General features: G+C 35.8%; 1 protein-coding gene across 1 annotated transcript; it reads left to right on the forward strand.

Annotated features, from left to right (window-relative positions):
- Positions 1–704: 704 nt before the first annotated feature.
- arpp21 (cAMP-regulated phosphoprotein, 21) lies at positions 705–21,840 on the forward strand. Its single transcript, XM_073821895.1, has 20 exons — positions 705–822; positions 5,985–6,240; positions 6,334–6,378; positions 9,453–9,521; positions 9,747–9,855; positions 10,244–10,322; positions 10,399–10,458; positions 10,549–10,686; positions 10,762–10,861; positions 11,002–11,100; positions 11,189–11,226; positions 13,419–13,475; positions 13,805–13,977; positions 14,805–14,915; positions 15,043–15,191; positions 15,519–15,599; positions 18,290–18,520; positions 18,607–18,682; positions 18,939–19,054; positions 19,156–21,840. The coding sequence occupies exons 2-20, from the start codon at positions 6,109–6,111 to the stop codon at positions 19,381–19,383; spliced, it is 2,091 nt and encodes a 696-aa protein (XP_073677996.1). The 5' UTR covers positions 705–822; positions 5,985–6,108; the 3' UTR covers positions 19,384–21,840.
- The last annotated feature ends 1,337 nt before the right edge of the window (positions 21,841–23,177 follow it).

Below are 23,177 nucleotides of genomic sequence, written 5' to 3' on the forward strand. Positions count from 1 at the left end.
CCCTCTCTTTATATAAGCCTTCTTTATAGAAGAACATCTCTCTGATTCTCTGAAACGGTAAAGCCATATGGCAGAAAGAGAGGCACCGTGCAGCTGTGAAGTCTAGTTGCGGTATATGCACCCATTTATGTGTGTGTGTGTGTGTGTGTGTGTGTGTGTGTGTGTGTGTCATTGTGAGTGTCGCATAATCTTTTCATCTAACAGGTGCTCATTGCAGTATTTGGTGGCTTCTCTGTATGTGCTTTTGCACAAATCCACAATATGTTAGTATCTGTAGAAGAGAATATTAAACACCTTAGTATCCTTGATGCTGAAACACAGACCTATATTTTCTACATTGAATAAATTATTCCCTTTAAAAATGTTGTCATATTCATGCTAAATATATTTAAAAAATATATGATATATTTGTAATGTTCTGATGATAATAATTGTAATAACATAGCTGTTGTATTTTTGGGGGTAAAGACAATCAATGTGAATCAGTTTTAATTGTTAATGTGTCAGACGTGTTATTTTTATAGTGTGGCTGATCGCGTAATTTCCTTTCATCCAACTAATGTTAGAAGTGGGTGTCTAGAATTATTTTGCTTAAAGGCTCTCTTGGTGCTTGTGTTTATTTGTGAGCGCGCAGCGTGATTGCCAGGAAGAGGCTGAGCGCACGAGTGCGCGCGCGTATTTAATTGAGTGTGTTGAAAGCGGGTGGCGTGAGTCCGCACGCTCTCTCCTGTCAGAAACAGAAGATGTTTGACAAGCTCACCGGAGACACAGGCGCTCATTTCTAACCATTTCAGTTGTTTGTTTCGGTCACGTTACATAAAGGTAAGTAAAGTTGGTTGTCTCTTCTGTTTTTACTCTTAATTAGAAGCAGCTCGATGCCGTATTGATATTTACGTTTATAATGAGATGTGTTGTCAAGTGTTTTTTGTATTAGATTGCATCTAACGCTACGACTCTCAGGTAATATTTAGTCAGCTTGACCACAATAACATCGCACTGTAAGGAGGACACATATGTCTGATTTATTCTGGTATTAACAGTAATTCCCTGGAGTTCAAACAAGTTTGTGTTAACAAAAACAAAGTCAAAGCTTGATTTTCACGCTATTTCTTTGAGGAATTGTTCTGTTGCCTTATACTGTAATATATGGCTCAGGGTCGTTCAACAAAAGAGCAACAGTAGAACGAGATCTAGGTTCGTTTTTAGAAAGCACAGCTGCTCCTACGTCGTCTCCGTGTGCGTCAGTGACAGCAGTCCGAGATCCCCAAACAGCCGCTCCAAATATAACCAGTGCCAGACTGTGCCCGGAATGCGACGTAGTGGTCGAAACCGAACCCCATGTCGGCTGCTACACCTTCATCCTGGCAGACAGACACATTGCGTCTCCGGACACAATCTTTGCGCTATTCTGCAGCGCGCCGCGCGTCTGTGTGCATATGTGCGCGCAACTTTTCCACAAGCTTTAATTTACTTACTACCTTCACAAGAATTACTATGGTAACCATAACGTCTGCTAAAATGCTATATTAAATCCATTTATTGTTACAAGATTAAACCGAGTTTGCTTAGCGACTACTGTCATACAAATCTAAGTTTAGTAGGCTACATTTAAAGAAGGACCGTTCAATTAAGGAATATTACAGTACTAATACATTCTCGTTACTGTTGCTTAAACAGCAGTTCTGTAAACAAGTACCTTGATTTAATATCAAATAACTTAATTTCGTATATTTCTTTTCTACGAAAAAATAGTTCCATATTGAAGCCAAGCAAAGAACAGACTGAAAGAAGTTGAATTTATATGAATGGAGCGGAGTTATTTCCTTCATTTCTCATTGCTCTATCCTTATTCGTCAACGTGGAAGTCTATGGGCAAGACTTCCGGTTTATTAGCTGCTTTAGGGAAATAAGGAGAATAACAATGTGCAGTAAACAGTAAAATTGTTGGTAACACTTTACAATACGTGTGCACACATGTGCATTAATTTATGTTTAATTAATGCACTGATAATCACAAGTTAATGAAGAACTAAACAATTTATTAATGATTACTACATCAGCAACTAATGAACATTCTATATGATTCATAGATTAGGTAATAAATAAATTGTTATTAATTAAGTGTGTCATAATGTATTAATTCCCTAATAACCAATTTTATTAACTAATAGTGTAAATTCATGTGTTAATTAGCAAAATGGGTTCAAGTCATGCATTTAAACTTCCAGTTGTCTGCTTTAATTAATCATTAGCTATAACTGTATTACTTAACAATTAGTTAATATTTTTGTGCCCCAGTAAGTAAAGTCATAACATAATGATATCTTTGCAAATCATTAGCTAATGATTAATTAAAGCAGACAACTGGAAGTTTAAATGCATGGCTTCAACACATTAAGGCACATAACTGACTAATTCTATATCATAACCACAATGACATATTACTTAACAATTAGCTAATAGTTTTGTGCCTCAATAAGTAAAGTCATAACATAATGATATCTCTGCAAATCATTAGCTAATGAGTAATTAAAGCAGACAACTGGAAGTTGAAGTACATAGCTTTGACCACTGTAGTAACTAACACATGAATTTGCACTATTAGTTGATAAAATAAGTTATTAGGGAATGAATACATTATGGCACAATTAACTAATAACAATGTATTGATTACTTAATCTATGAATCATATACAATGTTCATTAGTTGCTGATGTAGTAATCATTAATAAATTGTTTAGTTCTTCATTAACTTGTGATTATCTGTGCATTAATTAAACATGAATTAATGCTTATTTGTGCACACGTATTGTAAAGTGTTACCAAATTGTTTGCACTACAAACCAGTGTGTTTATAATTAAGATAATACATTAAAATAATATGGTGCAAAATGGTCTGTTTTGCACAGCTTCAAATAGCTGGATGCTGATATCACTGGAAGCCAGACACATAAAATTTACAAATGGCCGTGCCCGCTTTTATGGCAAAAATAAGGTGGATAATTATTCCGCTCAAAATCCACCCCGGGTTTTCTATTGTGCCAACCAATCCATTATTGTTATTGATTATAAGTTGTTATTTCATTATATTTCTGGCTGATTTTGTGATCATATGTCATACAATAATATACACCAAAAACATGATAACACCATAATAAAATAAATATATACAATATTTATTAGGGGTTTAAGTGTATAGCACCGAAACCCTATTGTAATTATTACAATGGCCGAGGATCAACAATCTCCACGTAAAACTAATCAGGCAGAGAAAACAGTAAGTTATAAAGACTTGAAGCTTGGAGAGATGGTACAGTAGTACTCACACCGCCAACAACGTCACCTAGGCATGTCCCAATAAGCCTGACAGGGGCGGTACAGCAATCAAAGTACAATTTTTTTTTAATTTTTAATTTTATTTTATGAAAAACCTACTTTTGCAAACTAGTCCTAGGTTTTTCGCCCAATCAGAAAGATTCTCTGGAGAGTTGAGAGTGAGAAAAAATGTAACTTTTGACTCACAAAGGGACGCTGAAACATCCGAATAGAGCAGGACTGCTGTTACTACAAAGGCAATAACTTTTGAACGAAATGAGATATCTTCACCAAACTCAGAACATGTATGTAAGAGCTCAATCAGAGGTCACATAAAAAAAATCATGAAGCTTGGCCACTTGGTAGCACTATAAAAGGGGGAAAAGCATAAAAACGACTATAACTACGCAACCATTTGGTATTGGCATTGGTATGCACAGTCTTGGTCCGAAGCACCACAAGTTTCTATAAGGACATTTGCGTATTTCAAAAAACATGACCGCTATTGGCCAATGAAGTTTGACAAGGTTGGCCTATTATACAAGGTTAGCGTAGGTCAATCGGAACAAAACTTGGTGGACCTGTTTGACTCATGGCCTTCAAGGTCTGTAAGAAATTTGAGAGAAATAGGATATTGCATTTTTAAAGGCCGTAAACGATTGTATATTTGCTCTGATTTTCACACATGCAAACAATATTCATATCATATGATAGACCTCCTCATTCCACAAAACTTTGCTTCTAGAACCGGTGCTATCAATCAAATCGTTTGTTAAATAATTTAAAAAATGTAAAAAAAAAACTACTTTTGCAAACGAGTCCTAGGTTTTTTGTTCAATCTGGAAAAGAAACACTGCAGTACAATTCTCTGGACTCTCTAGGTCAATACTTATCAAAACATTTTTTTCAATTTTCCCTTTGGGAAGCTATAACGTGGTCATTTAGAAAAGGGGTCTGTCTAAATATACCCAAACGCCTATAAAGCCTAAACGAAAACTCAAAACTTCACACATCTGGGTGGGCATATGCGACAGGTGATTCTAAACAAGCATGCAAAGTTTTGTGGAGATCGGACCACAGCTGGCACTATAGCAGTTAGAAATGTTGAAAATCATCATATTTTTTATGGTAAATTACCTGAATCTGCCAAAAATGCTTTATATAATCATTGATTTAAGTGGTTCCAGGCTAAATATGCTTTAAATGCCTTAAAGCGCTTGAAACCCGGTAATCGCTGCTATAAAGAACCATTTGCGCAATGAAAAGGTTCCATGGACGTTCTTCATGATGAAACCACAGATGCCAACAACAAACCTTTATTTGTGTATAATATTTATGCAGAAACTATAGTTACCATAGTAAAATTATGTAGGATTGATCAGTGACCAAACACCCAGACCAATGTGCTGCTGCCCATCAGAAGCTTGTTAGATGACACCTCTATCACACAATTATTTAGCATCCAACTTTGAGGCCACCTGTTTGATAACCCAGAGAAGACCTTGATGAAGATGCCAGGAGCTACTGCGGTGCCTGCGTGTGTGGAGGCGTATGGCTTAACGCTGGTGAAAGTGAGTCAGTGACTCAGTGGTCAGACATGAAGACGAGTTCAAACATGATGAGAGCGATGACACAAGAATGAAGGATGCACTCTATCCAAGCAGACCTCGCGTGTGTGTGTGCTTTCCATTCAGGGAGCCTTCATTCTGGGAATATAATTTACAGCACCTGCCCCTGCTATGAAAGAAGTTGCACATAATGCATGCATACAAATCCGTGTTTGCAAACTGACCCGCCGCTGCAGACCTCTTAACACGCATTGGTATTTTTATCCAAATCAGCATACTCTATGTTGCTGGAGAGATCTGTGATTGTCAACTGGTTTTGCTTCAATATGCATTGCTTATATAATATTTTGATTTATTTGCACCATCAGATCCAGATTGTCAAATAGTATCTTGGCCAAATATTATCCAAATAGTATCCTATCCTAACAAACCATACATCAATGGAAAGCTTACTTATTCAGCTTTCAGATTATGTATGTATTTCTCAATTTAAAAAAATGTACCCTTTAGACTGGTTTTGTGGTTTAGGGTCACATTTATTTTGCTATTCTATCTAGGGGTCAACTGATTATTGCACCGATATAAAGTATTTTCATGTTTATCGGTATTGGTCATTTTCAAAACCGATTTGCCGATAAAATTATTTCAAAGCATTTAGAGAAAGTTTTTAACAGAGCCCTTGCTATTCCTAAGTTTGACATTATTTTTCATTTTTACACCAGACATATATCTATCGGTTCAAAATATTGGTTATCGGTCTACTTGATCTGTAATAATCGGCATTGGCCCTGAAACACACATATCGGTCGACCCCTACTCCTAAATGCGCTAAAATATTGATTTCATTTTACCTTGAGCATGGGCAAGTCATTTCATGAATGAATAAAAAGTAAAGATATCTCATTAATACTTGGTTGGGGCCTAAATAGGTTTAATCACTGATCTGAGCTTTTTTGTACTGTCAGTATTCAAGTAAACCTTGCATAGTGCTCAGAGTATGCAAGCAAGTAGAGTAAATAAAAATGTTTACAGATCTGAAAGGATTTTTGTTTTGAGTGAAAACCTTACACAGAGATGTTTTTTCTCTCCTTTACTGAATAAGAATCTGTCTAGCCATCTGTTCTGGCAAGAGAAGAACAGAACAAGAAAAAAAAGAGAAAAGAAGACATCTTGTCTTGATACTAATTAGCTTGGATGGTCATGGGGCATATGGTGGCCTATGACTGATGACCTTTGAATCGGAAAATTTCAAGATGTCAGAAACAGGCGAATCTGAAAATATCCCAGAATGCACTGTGGAGGAGACTCCACCTCCATGTTGTACCACAGACACAGAGGACTGTCATGAATCCAGCCAGGTGATAACACAGCTTCCATCAATTTCCTCTCTTCCTTGTTTCATTTCCTCCTATCATTTTCTCTTCATCCTGTTTTTCTTTTTCTCTGAGCAGCCAAAATCAGATGATAACCATGGACAACTCAAAAAGAAACTAAAGGTAGGATTGCAATTGAATCTAATCATTAAAGCACCCTCCCCATAGAGCATTCATTTCATTTATGAGTTTATTTTCCTTTCTAGCTTGCCAGACGTTTATGTTAGATTGATGTGGCTATGCTCTGCAGAATATTGCTTTTTGAATCATTCTCTCTCTTCAGTGGGTAAATGCTGTTTGCTACTGACTGTTTAACCTCAACGGTTATGTGTCTCAGTTGAAATACCATTAGTAAACATTGCATTCACTCCCCTGATAGTACAAAGTTACCAAACTCCATAATATAAATCACATCAGCAGCTCTCAGACAGTCTGGGACCAGGTCCAAATTGTTTAAAAATAGCGTAGTTACACTTTTCACCCTGTAGTGTTGATCCCATGATCTAGAAATGCAATGCAATTAAAACCACTCCTATCTACTGCATTTACAAAATGAAACAAGTTATGTGTTTAAAATCATATTTATGAATAACAATATAAATCTATAGAAATAGAAAAGAAGTCTTATATTCATATATGCTATTAAAATGTATGTATTTTGCTTAGTTGGAATTGGCTATTTACTAGGGCTGGGTTTTGACACAAATTTCACAATACGATTCGATTTCTGATTCGATTCGTTTCAATATTGATTATTTTGGATATATACCAGGTACAGTACATGCCAAATTTTCTCAAGGAGAAATTAATGCTGTTAAATATACTAATGCTGTAAAATATACATGAGAGTCAGCTGGTACTACATTACTATAATACTTAAGGTTAAAACTAACTGATTTGTATACAAACGCTTATATTATACTCAATTACGTGTTTATAATGAAGTTACAATTACATAACTATATTTCTACTCGTTTTTTCTTTAATATAAATATGACTATTTAAATGGGGGCTGTCCTAAAATCACTTGATAGATTTATTCAGACATTAACACTGAAGAACAGTAAAAAGTATATTAAGTATGTTGCATCTATTTAGCAAAATGCTCCTCTCTAGAGTTCACTTTTCTAGCTCACAGGTTTTTGGTTACCGAAGGTTTTTCTGAGGTAATTGACCTTATGCACGGAATACTTCCTTGTTTACTCAAGCCAGCTAAGTCATTTCCGGTCAACTGTACTGTACCGTAATATGAGCGTACTTTGCTCGTTTTCTCTACATAATACATTCACTATCGAAGAAAAGTGTTGTTTATCTAAGAGGACCAAACGTCCATATATACCGTTTCAAGAATGACAAATGCCAGTTTAAAAAAATTCGGGAGTAAATCGGCTAAATATGCGCGAGTCATTGCTATGATTGACAGTAATAACCGGACAAACATCTGACATCTGATGTCAAAAAAAGAGCTTAAATGATTCAGATTAAATACAGAGTAACAAAACTACAGCAGTAACAGTATGTGCTGGTTAAATATAGGCTATTTAATTTTACAGTTCAAGATAAAACTTAAAAGATAAAAAGATTACTAAAAAGATTACATTTTTAAAAGATTCAATTTTATAAAGTATTTCAAATTCCTATCGATTCATATCGAGTGCATTATTTAATTAATATCCCACAAATATTTAACATATTTGTAGTGAACTATATTAGTAAATAATTCACCCTTAGGCTGTTTGTGTGTGAGCTTAATGACTTTCTGCACTTGCTATACTATATACTTAAGGGCGGTAAAAGTAATACAATTTATTATACTAGTAATTTTATAATAAATCGAAAAGCAAGACGTCTTGAAAATAGAGGGAGTTTGAAAGGCAGTAATAATAAATAATCATCTGCTGCCATCTATTGGTTATAAGCGGTAATTCTACATTATTTTAGCCAAAAACAGACGTTTTCCGTGAAAAGTAATTTTTTTCCGATGCCGTTTTATGAATGAAAAGTGAGTCCTTGAAGTACATTTTATTTCACAGCTGTAGAGTTAGAAAATAATAAAGGCTTTAAAATATTGCAAGATTTTAAAAATGTGTTCATGATTATGAAGGCAAGTTAGTGATTATCAAAAATATGATTAAGATGTCCTTGAAGAGAAATATCGCTAGCTATAACGTTAGCATAAACACATTATGATGGTGTTTAGCTGTCAGCATTTAAATGTACAACTATGCAGATACGGAGAGTACGGGATAGCCAGGCTCCGCATTTAAATTATTTAGCTATTTAAATTATGTTGTTAAATAATATGAAACTGAATGTTCACGCCGCTAACATTGTTTATAATGTTGCAATTATATTTTTTCTCAGTTTCTGATAAGAACGAGGCAGTAGATGAGTCTCACGAGTGTCCACCTAATATATAACACATATAAAATTAGCTTCAGCGGAAGTTTACGAGCTGGCTTATCTTTATGCGGAAGTTCTAAAGAACGCTCCGTGCATAAGGTCAATTGTTGACGTAGCTGAGGTAATTGTTAACATTGTTTAAGCTTAAACCGTGTCTTGAAACACTGATTGAGCGATTATATTAAACAGGATACGGATTTTGATAAGTTTAACTCTTTTGTAACATACCTTCGCATGTTTATTTTGTGCTGAAACTGGTATTAAAGCGGAGGAGACGATAAGCGCTTTGTGTTGCCGCTTCTCTTGAACTGAGGTGTTACCGCGATCTGTCACTCTACAATAAACAGCGCCAAAACGGTATTTATAGTTTGAATATTAACAAAACGGGCATTTGAAATCTGAGACTTTTTCATATCAAAAGTATTGAATGGGAGGCTACAATGTTCGGTTCGGCTAAACTAATCGATTCTTTGAATTTAAGAATCAATATAGTTTCGTAAAAATGAGAATAGATTAGAATCAAGAAATAGATATTTTTACCTAGCTCTACTATTTACATAGCATTTCATTTTCTTTTGGCAATATGTAAAATCAGGTTAGTGTTTAAACTACCATACAAAAAAGACAATATATAAAAATAATATTTTTTATGTCTGATATACTGTATAATATCACTGAAATAATAAAAGTAGCAATAATGTGCAGTGATAATGCACTTCTCTAGAAAAAATATATTTCTTTTCCTGTGCGATGTGAAGAATGAGGTTATTGAATAATGTGTGCATGTGTTACAGGCCAAAGGGAAATTAGTTCGGAGCACAGCTGTGTGTGATGAGTCTTTATCCACTGAGGAGAACAGCAAGGTAAGAATCGTTCCTAAACTAAAGACACGTTTACAATTTTGCATTCACCATTAAAGCTAATTTCGATAATCTTGTAGACCTGATGGATAGGACATGTGTAAGTTAAATTAAAACTGAAACCAATTCATATGTAGTCCTCAAATCCTAAATATGCAGTTAATATCTATTACATGCTTGAAGTGAGTGATAGAGTTTGTGAAGGAATTCTTTTCTGTCTGGTCCAAGGAAAAAGAAAGCAAGACAACTGTATCTAGTATCCATGGTGACAGTCCTGAGTGCAATGAGGAGGAAGAGGAGACAAGTGTCACAGTGAAAAAAACAAGTTTATCTAAAGGTAATTTGCATTGCATGTAGGTATTTGTGCGTCGTATTTGCACAAAATGTTCTGATTTGGTGCTCAAGAAACATTTCTAATTAAGTTGTATTGAAGACATTTTGAAATAGAAGTCTTTTGAAACATTCTGAATATCTTTACTGTCACTTATGGTATTATGTACATTCAATGCGTCCCTGTTAAATAAAAATAATAATTCAATGGCCCCAGGCCTTTGAACTGTAGTGTACATTTTTTACTACAGCTTTTAGAGGTATGTGCAAATACTTGCAATTTATTGCCGAAAATGGTGATTCATAATTTTATTTAATTGATTTAAAGTTTTAATTTGAACTTGCTTGCTTTACTTTGGTTATGAAATGTGTAATTATATGCATGTATCTTTTAGAGCCGAGTCTGGAGTACACCGACTCCACAGGCATTGATCTGGAGGAGTTTTTAATTACTACTTTGAAAAGCAGTCCCAGGTGGGTAAAAGTGTGAAAATATCCTTGCATTCTCCTCCCTCAATTTGTACTGAATCAGTTTATTTTCGAATTGCAGGGACAGACTGATGCTTCTGAAACTCGAGCAAGACATGACTGACTTTATGACAGACAACAGGTACCGTTCCTGCATGTCATTCATGCTTTAGAGATAGACATGTTTGTAATGTGATATAATGTGTCTCTTTCTGTCTCTCTCTCTATATAGTTCCTATAAAAAGTTCCCTCAGATGTCCTCGTATCACAGGATGCTGGTCCACAGGGTTGCAGCTTATTTTGGTCTGGAACATAATGTGGATCACAGTGGAAAAGCAGTTATCATCAACAAAACCTGCAATTCCAGAATGTATGTGTCTGTTACAGAGATTACATATGTCGTTTAATAAAGGAATTGATGTGAGAATTGCATAATGTATTTCAGACCAGAGCATCGGTTTGCTGAACATGTTCAGGAAGAGAAAACAGAGGAAAGAAGATCAATACTAAAGAGAGACACCAGTCAGGAGAAAGAAGACAGTCAGGTATGGACAAAAACACATTTCACTGACCCCTGACATTACCACTAGGGTACAAAAGAGCTACAATTGCTCCTCTAATAGCTCTGATCTTTCCGTCTGGTTAATTTGTGTCAGCGCGTCTGCTATTGTTTTTTTTTTTATAGTTGAGAGTTCCATCTCTCAAAGAACAAATGAGGAGCAAGTCAATAGAGGAGAGAGAGGAGGAGTACCAGAGAGTCAGAGAACGCATATTCTCACAGGATGTAAGAAAACGCTTACTTAAAATGCACATACAGTAATACATTAAAGCTTGGCTTCTCATTTTGTGCTCTTTTTTTGTTTATTTTTCAGTCCACTTGTCTTTCGCAGAGTGTGTATATTGAGACCAGGTAAAAACCTTGTATTTAAATATATACAATAAATATAATATTATATATATATATATATATATATATATATATATATACACACACAGTATATATATATACAGTGGGTACGGAAAGTATTCAGACCCCCTTAAATGGTTCACTCTTTGTTATATTGCAGCCATTTGCTGAAATCATTTAAGTTAATTTTTTTCCTCATTAATGAACACACAGCACCCCATATTGACAGAAAAACACAGAATTGTTGACATTTTTGCAGATTTATTAAAAAAGAAAAACTGAAATATCACATAGTCCTAAGTATTCAGACCCTTTGCTCAGTATTTAGTAGAAGCACCCTTTTGATCTAATACAGCCATGAGTCTTTTTGGGAAAGATGCAACAAGTTTTTCACACCTGGATTTGGACTTTCTCCCATCTCCCGACTGCATCTCTGGAGCTCAGCCACAGTGATCTTTGGGTTCTTCTTTACCTCTCTCACCAAGATCCTCTCCAGTTCTGTCAGGTTGGATGGTAAACGTTGGTGGACAGCCATTTTTAGGTCTCTCCAGAGATGCTCAATTGGGTTTAAGTCAGGGCTCTGGCTGGGCCATTCAAGAACAGTCACGGAGTTGTTGTGAAGCCACTGCTTCGTTCTTTTAGCTGTTTGCTTAGGGTCATTGTCTTGTTGGAAGGTAAATTGACAGAAAAACACAGAATTGTTGAAATTTTTGCAGATTTATTAAAAAAGAAAAACAAGTTTTTCACACCTGGATTTGGACTTTCTCCCATCTTTATGAAGCTACGATAATACTTTTTATGCACAAAGAAAACAAAAATTACAACATTATTCAACAATTTCTTCTTCAGAGCCCCAAGAAAAAAACACCAGCAAAGTAAAGAGACAGAGAGCAACAGTTACAATTGTCTTTTATCCTTTCCTTGACCATGTGACTAAAAACCAAATCTTAGACATTCAGACTGACCAGTCAGCAGATTATAGCTTTCCACACCATGCTAAAGGTGTGAAAACTCGTAGACCCCCCCGATGTATACACATGCTTGGCACCTCTGTGATTTCAGGAATGCCAAATGGCCCATTTGTTACAGAAGATAGGTTTGGGACAGGAAAGCAAAAGTTTTTGATCATTTTCAACTCTACATGGTAATATCTGCTAATGTATTTTTGCAAGTACAGTATATGTCAACTTATTCTATTAACGTAACCAAACAGTCTACTAATACTATAATGAGAGTTAGTTGACATGTGTATGCAAATTAATGAAAGTTAGTTGACTTGTAGATACTTACAGTTAGTACAATGTCTAAAGTTGGACTACTGAAATAAAGTATAACCTACCTGTAATATAAATGCAAACTCTATCAGTAGTTACTCTAACAGTAAAGCACATAATTGGTTTGAATTCACCCTCAAGGCTTTCTAGGTATGTATGACTTTCTTCTTTCAGACTTTTCAGAGTTATATTAAAAAATGTCCTGGCTCTACCAAGCTTTATAATGCAGGGAATGGCTGTTGAGATTTTGAAGTTCAATAAAGTGCATCCATTCATCATAAAAAGTACTCCACACTGCTTCGGAGGGTTAATAAAGGACTTCTGAAGTGAATTGATGTGTTTGTGTAAAAAAAATATCCATAATTAAAACTTTATAAACCGTAATCTTTAGCTTCTGCTAACTGTCGTATACGTGTACGTGAGAGAGTGACATTACAGCGGATGATGTAGGATGCAGGCGTAAGTGCAAGAACATGCTAATTTCACAAGAACCAAGTTTTGTTTACAGCAAAGGAAAACAAGTCCTCTTGACTTATATCGAAATCCTCACACATTTTTTCTTTACAAATTCAATTCATTGATTCATTTAAAACGGCCTTTATAAACCCCCCAGAGCCATGTGGAGTACATTTTATGATGGATGTGTGCACTCTATTAAACTTCAAAATCTCAACACCCATTCACTGCCATAAAGCTTGGAAGAGCCAGGACATTTTTTTAATATAACTCCCATTGTATTCTAAAAAAAGAAAGTCATATACACCTATGATGGCTTTAGGGTGAGTAAATCATTTTTTGGGTGAACTGTTCCTTTAAATTTCTGATTTTACCAGTGTAATTATTATAAATTAACGAGCTACACTTCAGCTGTTCTCTTCTTTTATTTCTTCTTTAATTTTTTTTTTTTGTATCTGTTTGCAGAGGTCTAGATGACAATAGTACTCTCAGTGAGACCCAGAGAAGACGGCAGCTATTTAGGTGAGAATTTTTTTTTTTTCCCATCATCCGACTTCTTAAGATATGTCAGAACAGAGAGTGTTCTTTGATAAACTAAGCATTTGTGATTGGCTAAAAAAAGGACTGTTCCCATGACTCAAGGGCTGTCACAAACAACAGGTTATTTCTCATGGCAGCTGTTTCAGTATATTAGGTACATTTTAAGTGTGTTTTTCCCCTTTTCTAATTTCTGAGCTAAGAAAATGTAAGTTAACCAACTTACTTTGATACATTTTTGGATATTTTTAATACGAAAGGGAATTCTTTATGCAAAAAAATAGGCACAAAACATTTTACTGCCATCCCGACAGGGGTAACAGGGATGGTTCGGGTCGGCTGTCCGGCAGCAGGCAGAGCAGCTTTGAGATGGACTCTCATTGGAATGACCCTCGACCTTGGAGCAGCACAGATTCTGACAGCCCGACATGGACCTCAAAATCTGGACACGCTCGTTCAGACAGCAGCTCCAAACTCTGCAAACCAGGTGCAAAAATAACATCAGCCATCATGTCCCTGTCAGAAAAAAGATATGTGACCCTGAACCACAAAACCAGTCATAAGGGTCAATTTTTTTTAAATCCATCATCTGAAGTTTGGATAAATAAGCTTTCCATTGATGTATGGTTTGTTAGGATAGGACAATATTTGAAAATCTGGAATCTAAAGGGTGCAAAAAAAATCAAAATATTGAGAAAATCACCTTTAAAATTGTCCAAATTAAGTCCTTAGCAATGCATATTACTAATCCAAATTAAGTTTTGATATATTTACAGTAGGAAATGTACAAAATATCTTCATGGAACATGATCTTTACTTAATATCCTAATGATTTTTTTTTTTACATAAACAAAAAATTTGACCCATACAATGTATTTTTGACTATTGCTACAAATATACCTGAGCTACCTAAGACTGGTTTTGTTGTCCAGGGTTACATATGGTTGTTACTCTGGGCACCATTTATTTAGAGTAGGGTTTAGATGTCTAATGAAAAAGCTTTTATTTCATACTCTTTTCAAATTTAACACAAAATCTAATTGTTTATTAGACATTAAAATTGAAATCTTCTATGACAAAAAAAAATTATACACAAAATGTCTTAGTATTCAGTTTGTCTCCTTTTTGCTTTAATAACTGTGGCATTCGAGTTGTCTGAGGTGCACAGATCTCATAAAACCTGATGCTGCTCTCCAGCATGAGACACACGATCAATGTCACAAATATCCTTATTTGATTAGCAACCTAGAAATAGTGCAGAATCCCTCATAATGTTTCTGACCTGCCGTTGTTTCTGTCTGATCGATCCGACAGTGTCTGAGTCAGCTCTATCATACGCTCCACCCAACAACAACCCTGCCTACATTATTGTGCCTGCTGAGTCATCAATACCTCCTGGGAGCATCTTATTGAATCCACATACAGGTACACACACACATACACTCTCCCACACTCACAATTCCCTGAGTAGAAGCTGACTCATTGGTTCAAAATGACTGTAGCTCTACACACCAAATAATCTTTCTCATCCAACTATGGATATGTCTTTTAGGGCAGCCATTTTTGAATCCTGATGGAACTCCAGCTGTTTACAACCCACCAGTAAGCCAGAAGCCATGTAACCAGCTTAACCCAGTACAGTCACAAGCCCTGCCTCCTCCACCTCAGCAGCAGCCAATAGCAAGCCATGGTGTCCCACAGGTAAGTAAAACATATAATGGAGACTAGTGGTGCTAGTCTTTATTTTTTAAATTGGTTTGATATGGTTTATTCATTTATTCATGTTTACCTTTGCTTTCGTCCAGTGCTCACTTAAAGTTCACCCTTAACACACAAAAAATGATAACACTGTTAAATGTAATCTTTGGCAAATCTCAGAATGAATATCAATTTATCATTCTGTATGTTGTATTACAGAAACATATGTGACTGTGTACTAATAGACATTCTATTTCTGTAAAACAGATGTCAAAATATAGATTTTTAATCCAACAAAACTCACAATCTGCCCTTTTATTTCTGGTTTAGGTTCAATACTCCTCTGTGACATATCTTCCACCTCAGCAGTTAAACATTTCTACCTCCCAGCAGCACCCAATAGAGCAGACTGTAAGTGAGACATAAGTGATAATATTATCTAGTTATTTATCTAGTTCTGTAATATTATTTATATTTGGATTATTACTTGCATAAAATATCTAGTATATACCCTACCATTCAAAAGTTGTAAGGATGCATTAAAGTGCCCCTATTATGCCTTTTCAAATATGATATTTCATGTAGTGTGTCATGTAGCTGTATGTGAACATAAACTATCTGCAAAGTTGTGACGCGGACAGTGCACTATAAATGAAGTTTTTGTCTAACAAAAAAAAGAGTCGGCTCACATTCGCCTAAACGAGTCGTCAGCAATTCGAATCTTTTTTCTGTAACGGCCACACGTCACGAGCTACACATTTGCGTAATGTCCGCCCACGTTCAATTTCGCGAACAACTTGCACGCCCACAAACAGTAGGCCCACCATTTTCACGTGGATTAACGTTACATCATGTCAAGAAGACGCCCTGCGCTGTGAGAGTGAATTTGTTTTATATGCCCTTCCGAAAGATGAAACTACCAAGAATGAGTGGTTAACATTAATTTTTTCAACACCTCAGCAGTCCAATGCCAATCTTGTGTTGTGTTCGCGTCATTTTACTGATGACTGTTTTTCCAATCTTGGGGAGTAACGTTACAACGCGAGATTCACCAAACACTTGGTTTTAAAAAATGGATCAGTGCCCAGTTTATTTGGACCGGCTTGCTCCTCTGAACTTCTGCCTGTAAGTATGATTAATAATTGATGATTGTATTTTCTAGCGATCGTTCAAAATACGTCTTTGTGTACGTTATGGTGTGTAACAACCCCGCACATGTCTTGGTAAGCGGCTAACTTGCGTTTCTGTAGTTCTGTTGTTCAGCTGTGAGTGCAATGTAGTCTAAAAATTGTGATTGATGCAGCTTGACTGTCTGTCTGCCTTATTAGTTTAAGTAATGATAATGATAAACGATGGCTTAACGCAGTGTTATGGGTTGTACGTTACAGTGTTGAAGTTCACAACGTAGAGGTGTGCCCGGTTCGCTTACAAAAGCAAATTGCAAGCACTTTCCACAGTTATAATATGACACCCACTGCGAAACGTCCTGCTCCAGTCGTGCTTGCAAAACAGTTTCTTGTCGATGTGCCACTTCAACCGTTTCATCGTCAGACTCCGGCTCGAATTGATAGGGTAAAATCGAGGCTATCTTTTCTATGCATTAACAGGTCTCCACAGCTGTCATTCAGTTATGCCAATGGGCGTTTCGTTTTGCGCTGAAGCGGTAGACCAATCCAAAAGGACTGCACCATCTGACCAATCACAGCGGTGAGGGCTCACGGAAAGGAGGGGTTTAGAGAGACTGATTCTTCGAACTGCTTCAAACGAGTCGTTTACGAATCATTTAGAAACGGGGTAAAATTAAATCTAATTTTTGAGAAAACTAAAGTGTTTTTTGAACTTGCATACATGTAAACCTGTTTTAAGAGACTATTACAACAATATTAACTACCTTTAACATGGCATAATAGGGGCACTTTAAGTTGATCAAAGCTGTTCAGTTTTTGAACAGTATGATTTTTTTTATGTTTTTTTAAGTGTCTTCTGCTCACCAAGCCTGCATTTATTTGATCCAATGTACAGCAAAAACAGTAGAAATTTTTAAAAAATTTTACTATTTAAAATAATATATTTGAATATATTATACAATGTAACTAATTCCTGTGATCAAAGCTACATTTTCACATTTTTTGTCAATTTTTGGATTTTTTGTCTAATATGCTGATTTGCTGTTCAAGAAACATTTATTATTATTATTACCAATATTTAAAACAGTTGAGTACATTTTTTCAGGATTCTTTGATGAATAGAAAGATCCAAAGATCAGCATTTATCTGAAATAAAAAGCTTTTGTAACATTATACACTATACCATTCAAAAGCTTGGAGTCAGTATAATTTGTTTTATTATTTGGGAAAGAAATTAATAGTTTTATTTAGCAAGGATGCTTTAAATTGATCAAAAGTGATAATAAAGACATTTATAATGCTGCAAAAGATTTCTGTTTTAGATAAATGCTGCTCTTCTGAACTTTATATTCATCGAAGAAACCTGAAAAAAAATTCTACTCCACTGTTTTTAATATAATAATAATAATAAATGTTTTTGAGCAGCAAATCAGAATATTAAAATTATTTCTGAAGGATCATGTGAGTGGAGTAATGATGCTAAAAATTCAGCTTTGAAATTACAGGAATAAATTATATTTTAAAATATATTTAAATAGTAAAACATATTTCAAAGTGTTACTGTTTTTGCTGCACTTTGGATCAAATAAATGCAGGCTTGGTGAGCAAAAGAGACTTCTTAAAAAAAACATTTAAAAACCTTTGACTGGTATAATGTATAATGTTGCAAAATATTTTGAATAAACAATGCTTTTCTATTCATCAAAGAATCTTGAAAAATTGACACTAAAGACTGGATTAATGGCTGCTGAAAATTCGGTTTTGCCATTACAGGAATAAATTACATTTTAAAATATCTCAAAATAGAAAGCAGTTATTTAAATTGTATAAATATCTGCAATATTACAGTTTTTACTGTATTTTTTTAATGAAATAAATGCAGCCTTGGGGAGTAAGAATTTAAAAAAAAAAACTCCAAACTTTTGAACAGTATTGTAGATAACAGTACATGACAAGCCTATTTTTGATTTTTAGCGGGAAGACATGACTGCTAAATTTGGTCACATGACCTTAAGTCGCCAGTCATCATCAGGGGATCTTCCAGATATGTCTTCATTCTACATGCAAGGAGCTCCAACCACACACAGCTATGCTCCGCCCCACCACAGTTATGCTCCGCCTCACCATTCAGACAGTTACATTACCCCTGGAATGACACTGGCTCCTCCCACAGCCCCGCCCCCTCAGAGTCAGCCGAGCAGCCAGGTACTTCGTCATAAATGAGTAATGAGATACAATGTAATGTCATACTGTTTGTCTAATTATGAGTCAACTCTGGTCTCTCCTCTTAGGTTTCAGTGTACAGTTACCCTGTTCAGTGTCCCAGTGCATCTCAACAATACGCACCGGCCAGTTACAACCAAACAGGTACACATGAACCCCCTCTGCGTCCCGCACGCCTGAGTCTCACAGTAGTAGGGGAGGGGGCCGTTACACTGTAAGAGATGGTGGCACTGGTCTCACAGTGAACCGGTCTCTTTTCCTGCTATTCACTTCAGCTCTAATGAGACATGCATTAAAATATAGAAATACGCTAAAAAAACATTAACATATGTGGTACTACTTTACTAGTCCATAATCACTATATAGTTAATAAAATCTCACACATACTTGTTGTCAACAGTATACCCACCTGTCATATCAAACCAACAAGGCTGCTCAGGCATGATGGGAAGTCAAATTCTACAACAAACACAGCAAGGCATTATGGGACCTTACCCATCCGTTTCCTCTTATCAGGTACTGATGCAAAAGGAAAAAAAAAACGAACTTCAGACAATGTAGTTTTTAATTTATGTATGTATATGTATATGTATATGTGCTTTCTCTCTGCTAACAAGGTACCACAGCAGCAACAGCAGCAACAACAACAACAGTCCTATCCTGCAATGCTGGTGTCAGGACAAGGTGGACAGACACAGTGTTTGGTGCCCCCTGCTGGAGTTCAAGTATACTGCAGCTCGTTGGCCCCTTCATCCCCTCCACCACTCAATATGATGGGGGTTTCCTTCCAGTCAAGTAGCTGCAAAAACGGCTGTAGCGTTAACCAGAACCAGTGCTGGTACTAAAAGACACTATGTGTTCAGATATAGTGTTATGAATTCATATGCATTCAGTATTTGTAGCTACACAATAATGTTCCGTACAGTCTGTAGCAGTCGAGTCTGATGATAGCATCGTTCAGATTCAACCTTTTCTACTTTGTCAAAAACAAATTTTGAATTTACTTTACGTGGACATGTTTAAAGTGCTATTAGAGCATAATTTATACTATTTATAATATTACTTGTGTTATTTTGCTTAGTATGCATCAAATGTTATATTTGTGATTGTGAATACAAATGATTACAAAATTTGTCAATTTTTAAAAAATTTATTCACATTTTTATTTAACAAAAAATAAGCTTTTCCAGGCCCCACAATGTCAAAAGTTTTAATTTAATTTTTTTTTTTTTGTGGGAACATTTGGTCCACACAATCATCCTGAGCTAGACGATGAAATCACTAAATATAGTGAACTGATGTTAACCCTCTATGGCATAGTGTTGCCCTCAGGCAACAAACCACTTTTTTGGCACACACAACACCCCTTTAATTTTTTTAAATAAAATATCACATTAAAAGTCTGATAACAAGTTTGTGACCAATGAAATTTGAGGTGGGTGTGGGTTTGACCTTTTTTCCTGGGGTAGAACAGTCCTTTTTGTGACCATAGGTGGCTTGAGCACACTGCTAGCAGAAGGTAAGATAAACTTCACCTCTTAACATGTTTAAATTTAAATATGTTTGTTTTAAAAATATATGTGATGTGCATGAATATGTGAAGAATCATATTTGATTAAGTAAAAACAGTTTTTGTCTTTATTTATATACTAAAATGTTAGTTTTTCTTTCGTTGCCTCAGGGCAACATTATGCAGTTAGGCCACTTTTGTTTAAACAATAACATGCTTATGGATCAAAATGTGCAGGGATGCATAGTTATCACCAAATTTATTTGTTTTGCACTAGTGTATAATATTACTCACAGGAAATGGATGTACAAACATTTTATGGAGGTAAAGTCCAAGATCGAGCAGTTAGGCTCATTCCTTCTGACGGTGAGGACAGTGAGCTTGAGGAGAGTGACAGTGAGGAAGAGTGGACACCAGAATCAGGTTTGAGGGAGGGTTAGAAGAACAGGATTTAGTCAGTAGAGCAACTTACTGTATGTAATACACATGTGTGAATGTGCTTGTGCATATGTTGTGTGTGTGTGTGTGTGCATGTGCATGCATAGGTGGGTAAATAGAGGTGACTAAGAGATGACCAATTGTAATGCTTATGCTTCTTGGTTCCTTTTAAAACAGTTGGCATGTCTAATGAGAATGAGTCTGTGGAGGAAGATGAAAATGATCATGGAGATGATAATTCTCTGGAAGATGTTCCTCGCTTACCCCGCTGGAGAACACCCCACAATGCCAATCTTACTGAATATCAAGAATGGCTGTCCAGCCTTCCAACATCAGATGATATCATGTCCCCCTATGAATATTTCAAGATGTTTTTCTAGAGACACCACCTTGCATGCTGTGAAGTGGTTTGATAATCGTTCAGTCAGTCTTCTCAGTAATTATTTTGGAGCACACCCAAGTGACTGAGGTTGATAGGTGGTATGGCAAGCAAAAGAAAATCATCAAAGTTCCTTGTCCTGCTGTGATGAGGGAATACAATAAGAACATGAGTGGAGTCGATCTGCTGATTCATAGATGTTCCACTTTATCGACATGACCATCGTGACTGGTGGGCTGCTCTACAAGAGAGACTGCAGCAGCACTGGGATGAGAAAAGAAGAACAGATGAGGCTTCCAGTCATAGAGTATATCGCAGAAAGCTTGTGCAAAAGTGGGAAGAGTCTGGAGCGTAGGAGAGGTCGTCTTAGTTCCACAATTGCTGGGGAGTTTGAAGAGAAGAGAAGAAGAGGACCCACAACTTCCAGTCCCTGATGTGCATCTGGATAACACAGCCCACTGGATGGTCATGGATGCAAGGGTACACCTAAAGCCAAGTGCCAAAAATGCAATGTCCATCTATGCTTCAAATCCACCAACAACTGCTTTTTGATGTTACATACTGAGCAATAAACCATTTATGAATGGTGTTTGTTTAAATAAAACTTGTTGACATTGTTGTTGTTGAAATAAAACTTTTTCAGAAATTCAGAAAACCTTGGTGTTTTAGTACCCTAACTGCATGTTGTTGCCCTGAGGCAACAAAAAAAAATCTGGTGGGGGGGGGCTGGGGGGGCGCACATTTTATGATTGATGTATTATCAGGGACACCCAAGCTCCCAAAAAATAGGGTCAAATATTTTCTTTCATCCTAAAATAAAAATTCATGCCATAGAGGGTTAACTGAAAAATTGAGTGTTTACTAGTGTCCTTTTGCATTATCAAAACACTATTTTCCTATTTAATACTGTAAAGCTGCCTTTGACACAATCTGTATTGTTAAAAGCGATATATAAATAAAGGTGACTTGACTTGACTTGACAATGTAGGTCAAACAAATGCACACACACACACACACACACACACACACACACACACACACACACACACACACACACACACACACACACACACACACACACACAATCTCTTGAGTGTCTGTATGCTAAAAGACCTAAATGATGACCCTTTTATAGGGGTGTGCAATACTGACTAAAAATTATATGTGATCCTGGACCACAAAACCCATCATAAGGGTCCGTTTAGTTGAATTTTTAAAGATTTTTATAATCTGAAAGCTGAATAAATAGGCTTTCCATAGGACAATATTAGGCTGAGATAGAACTTTTTGAAAATCTGGAATCTGAGGGTGCAAAAAAAATCTAAACATTAAAAAAAAAATGCTTTTAAAGTTGTCCAAATGAAGTTCTTAGCAATGCATATTACTAATCAAAAATTAAGTTTTTATATATTTACAGTGGGAAATTTACAAAATATCTTCATGGAACATGATCTTTACTAAATATCCTAAAGATTTGTGGCATAAAAGAAACATCAATCATTCTGACCCATACATTGTATTTTTGGCTATTGCTACAAATATACCCAAGATACTTATACCAGTTAAACTAGTCTTAACTAAATTTATCCTGTTCATAGAGGGCTATATCTCATAATTGGGAATGAAACTAGATTCAGTGTTCTCCGTTATCAAAACAGTGCTAACCAATTTAAAATACATTTTAGTTAGTTTGTTATCATTTTTTAGGATGTATTTGACCAGACTGAATATCTAAGTGGCATTTCTTAAATATATGGCCTTTTAATTGGTAATCTGTTTGATGGCTTCTTGTATGTTTTACATTCATAACAGGGTCAGCTGATGTTCTTATAGGCATTTTTGAGGTGTTGCAGACGCTGGCCTTTTCAGACATTTAGGGACATGTGACTAATTTTAAGTGAGTAGTACTTGAATTTTGATGAAATGAGTTTGATTAAGATGTAGATTTGGTAAGAACGCCCTCTACTGCTTATAAGAAAGAACTACAATAACAAAGCATTTATTTGTTTAAGATTAATCGTGAACGAATCATTCAGACAGAATGAATTGCTTCATTAAAAAGATCCGACACAAAATGATTCATCAACTAATCAGAGTCGCCAGGAGATCAGTAAAACGTAACTGATAAAACATTGTCTGACCATGGAGATTAGCCTCGGATATATTCTCCATATTATTTCGGCAGAAATGTCGTGTGTTTTCTATCAACTGTTTTTTGTTCTGAAATTGTTCGGGATTCAGTTTGATTAATTCAGACCGCCAAATTTTCCATTTTGTGTTCCAAAGACGAAAAGTCAGTCAGTTGTGGAACA

The sequence above is a fragment of the Garra rufa genome, chromosome 17 (genome assembly GCF_049309525.1).
Source record: "Garra rufa chromosome 17, GarRuf1.0, whole genome shotgun sequence".
Lineage (NCBI taxonomy): Eukaryota > Metazoa > Chordata > Actinopteri > Cypriniformes > Cyprinidae > Garra > Garra rufa.

Coding starts and splice junctions, on each gene's coding strand:
- arpp21 (XM_073821895.1), top strand. CDS start 6,109: ATGACCTTTGAATCGGAAAATTTCAAGATGTCAGAAACAGGCGAATCT. Junction 11,227..13,418: donor AGTGTGTATATTGAGACCAG/GTAAAAACCTTG, acceptor ATCTGTTTGCAG/AGGTCTAGATGACAATAGTA. Junction 13,476..13,804: donor AGAAGACGGCAGCTATTTAG/GTGAGAATTTTT, acceptor CCATCCCGACAG/GGGTAACAGGGATGGTTCGG.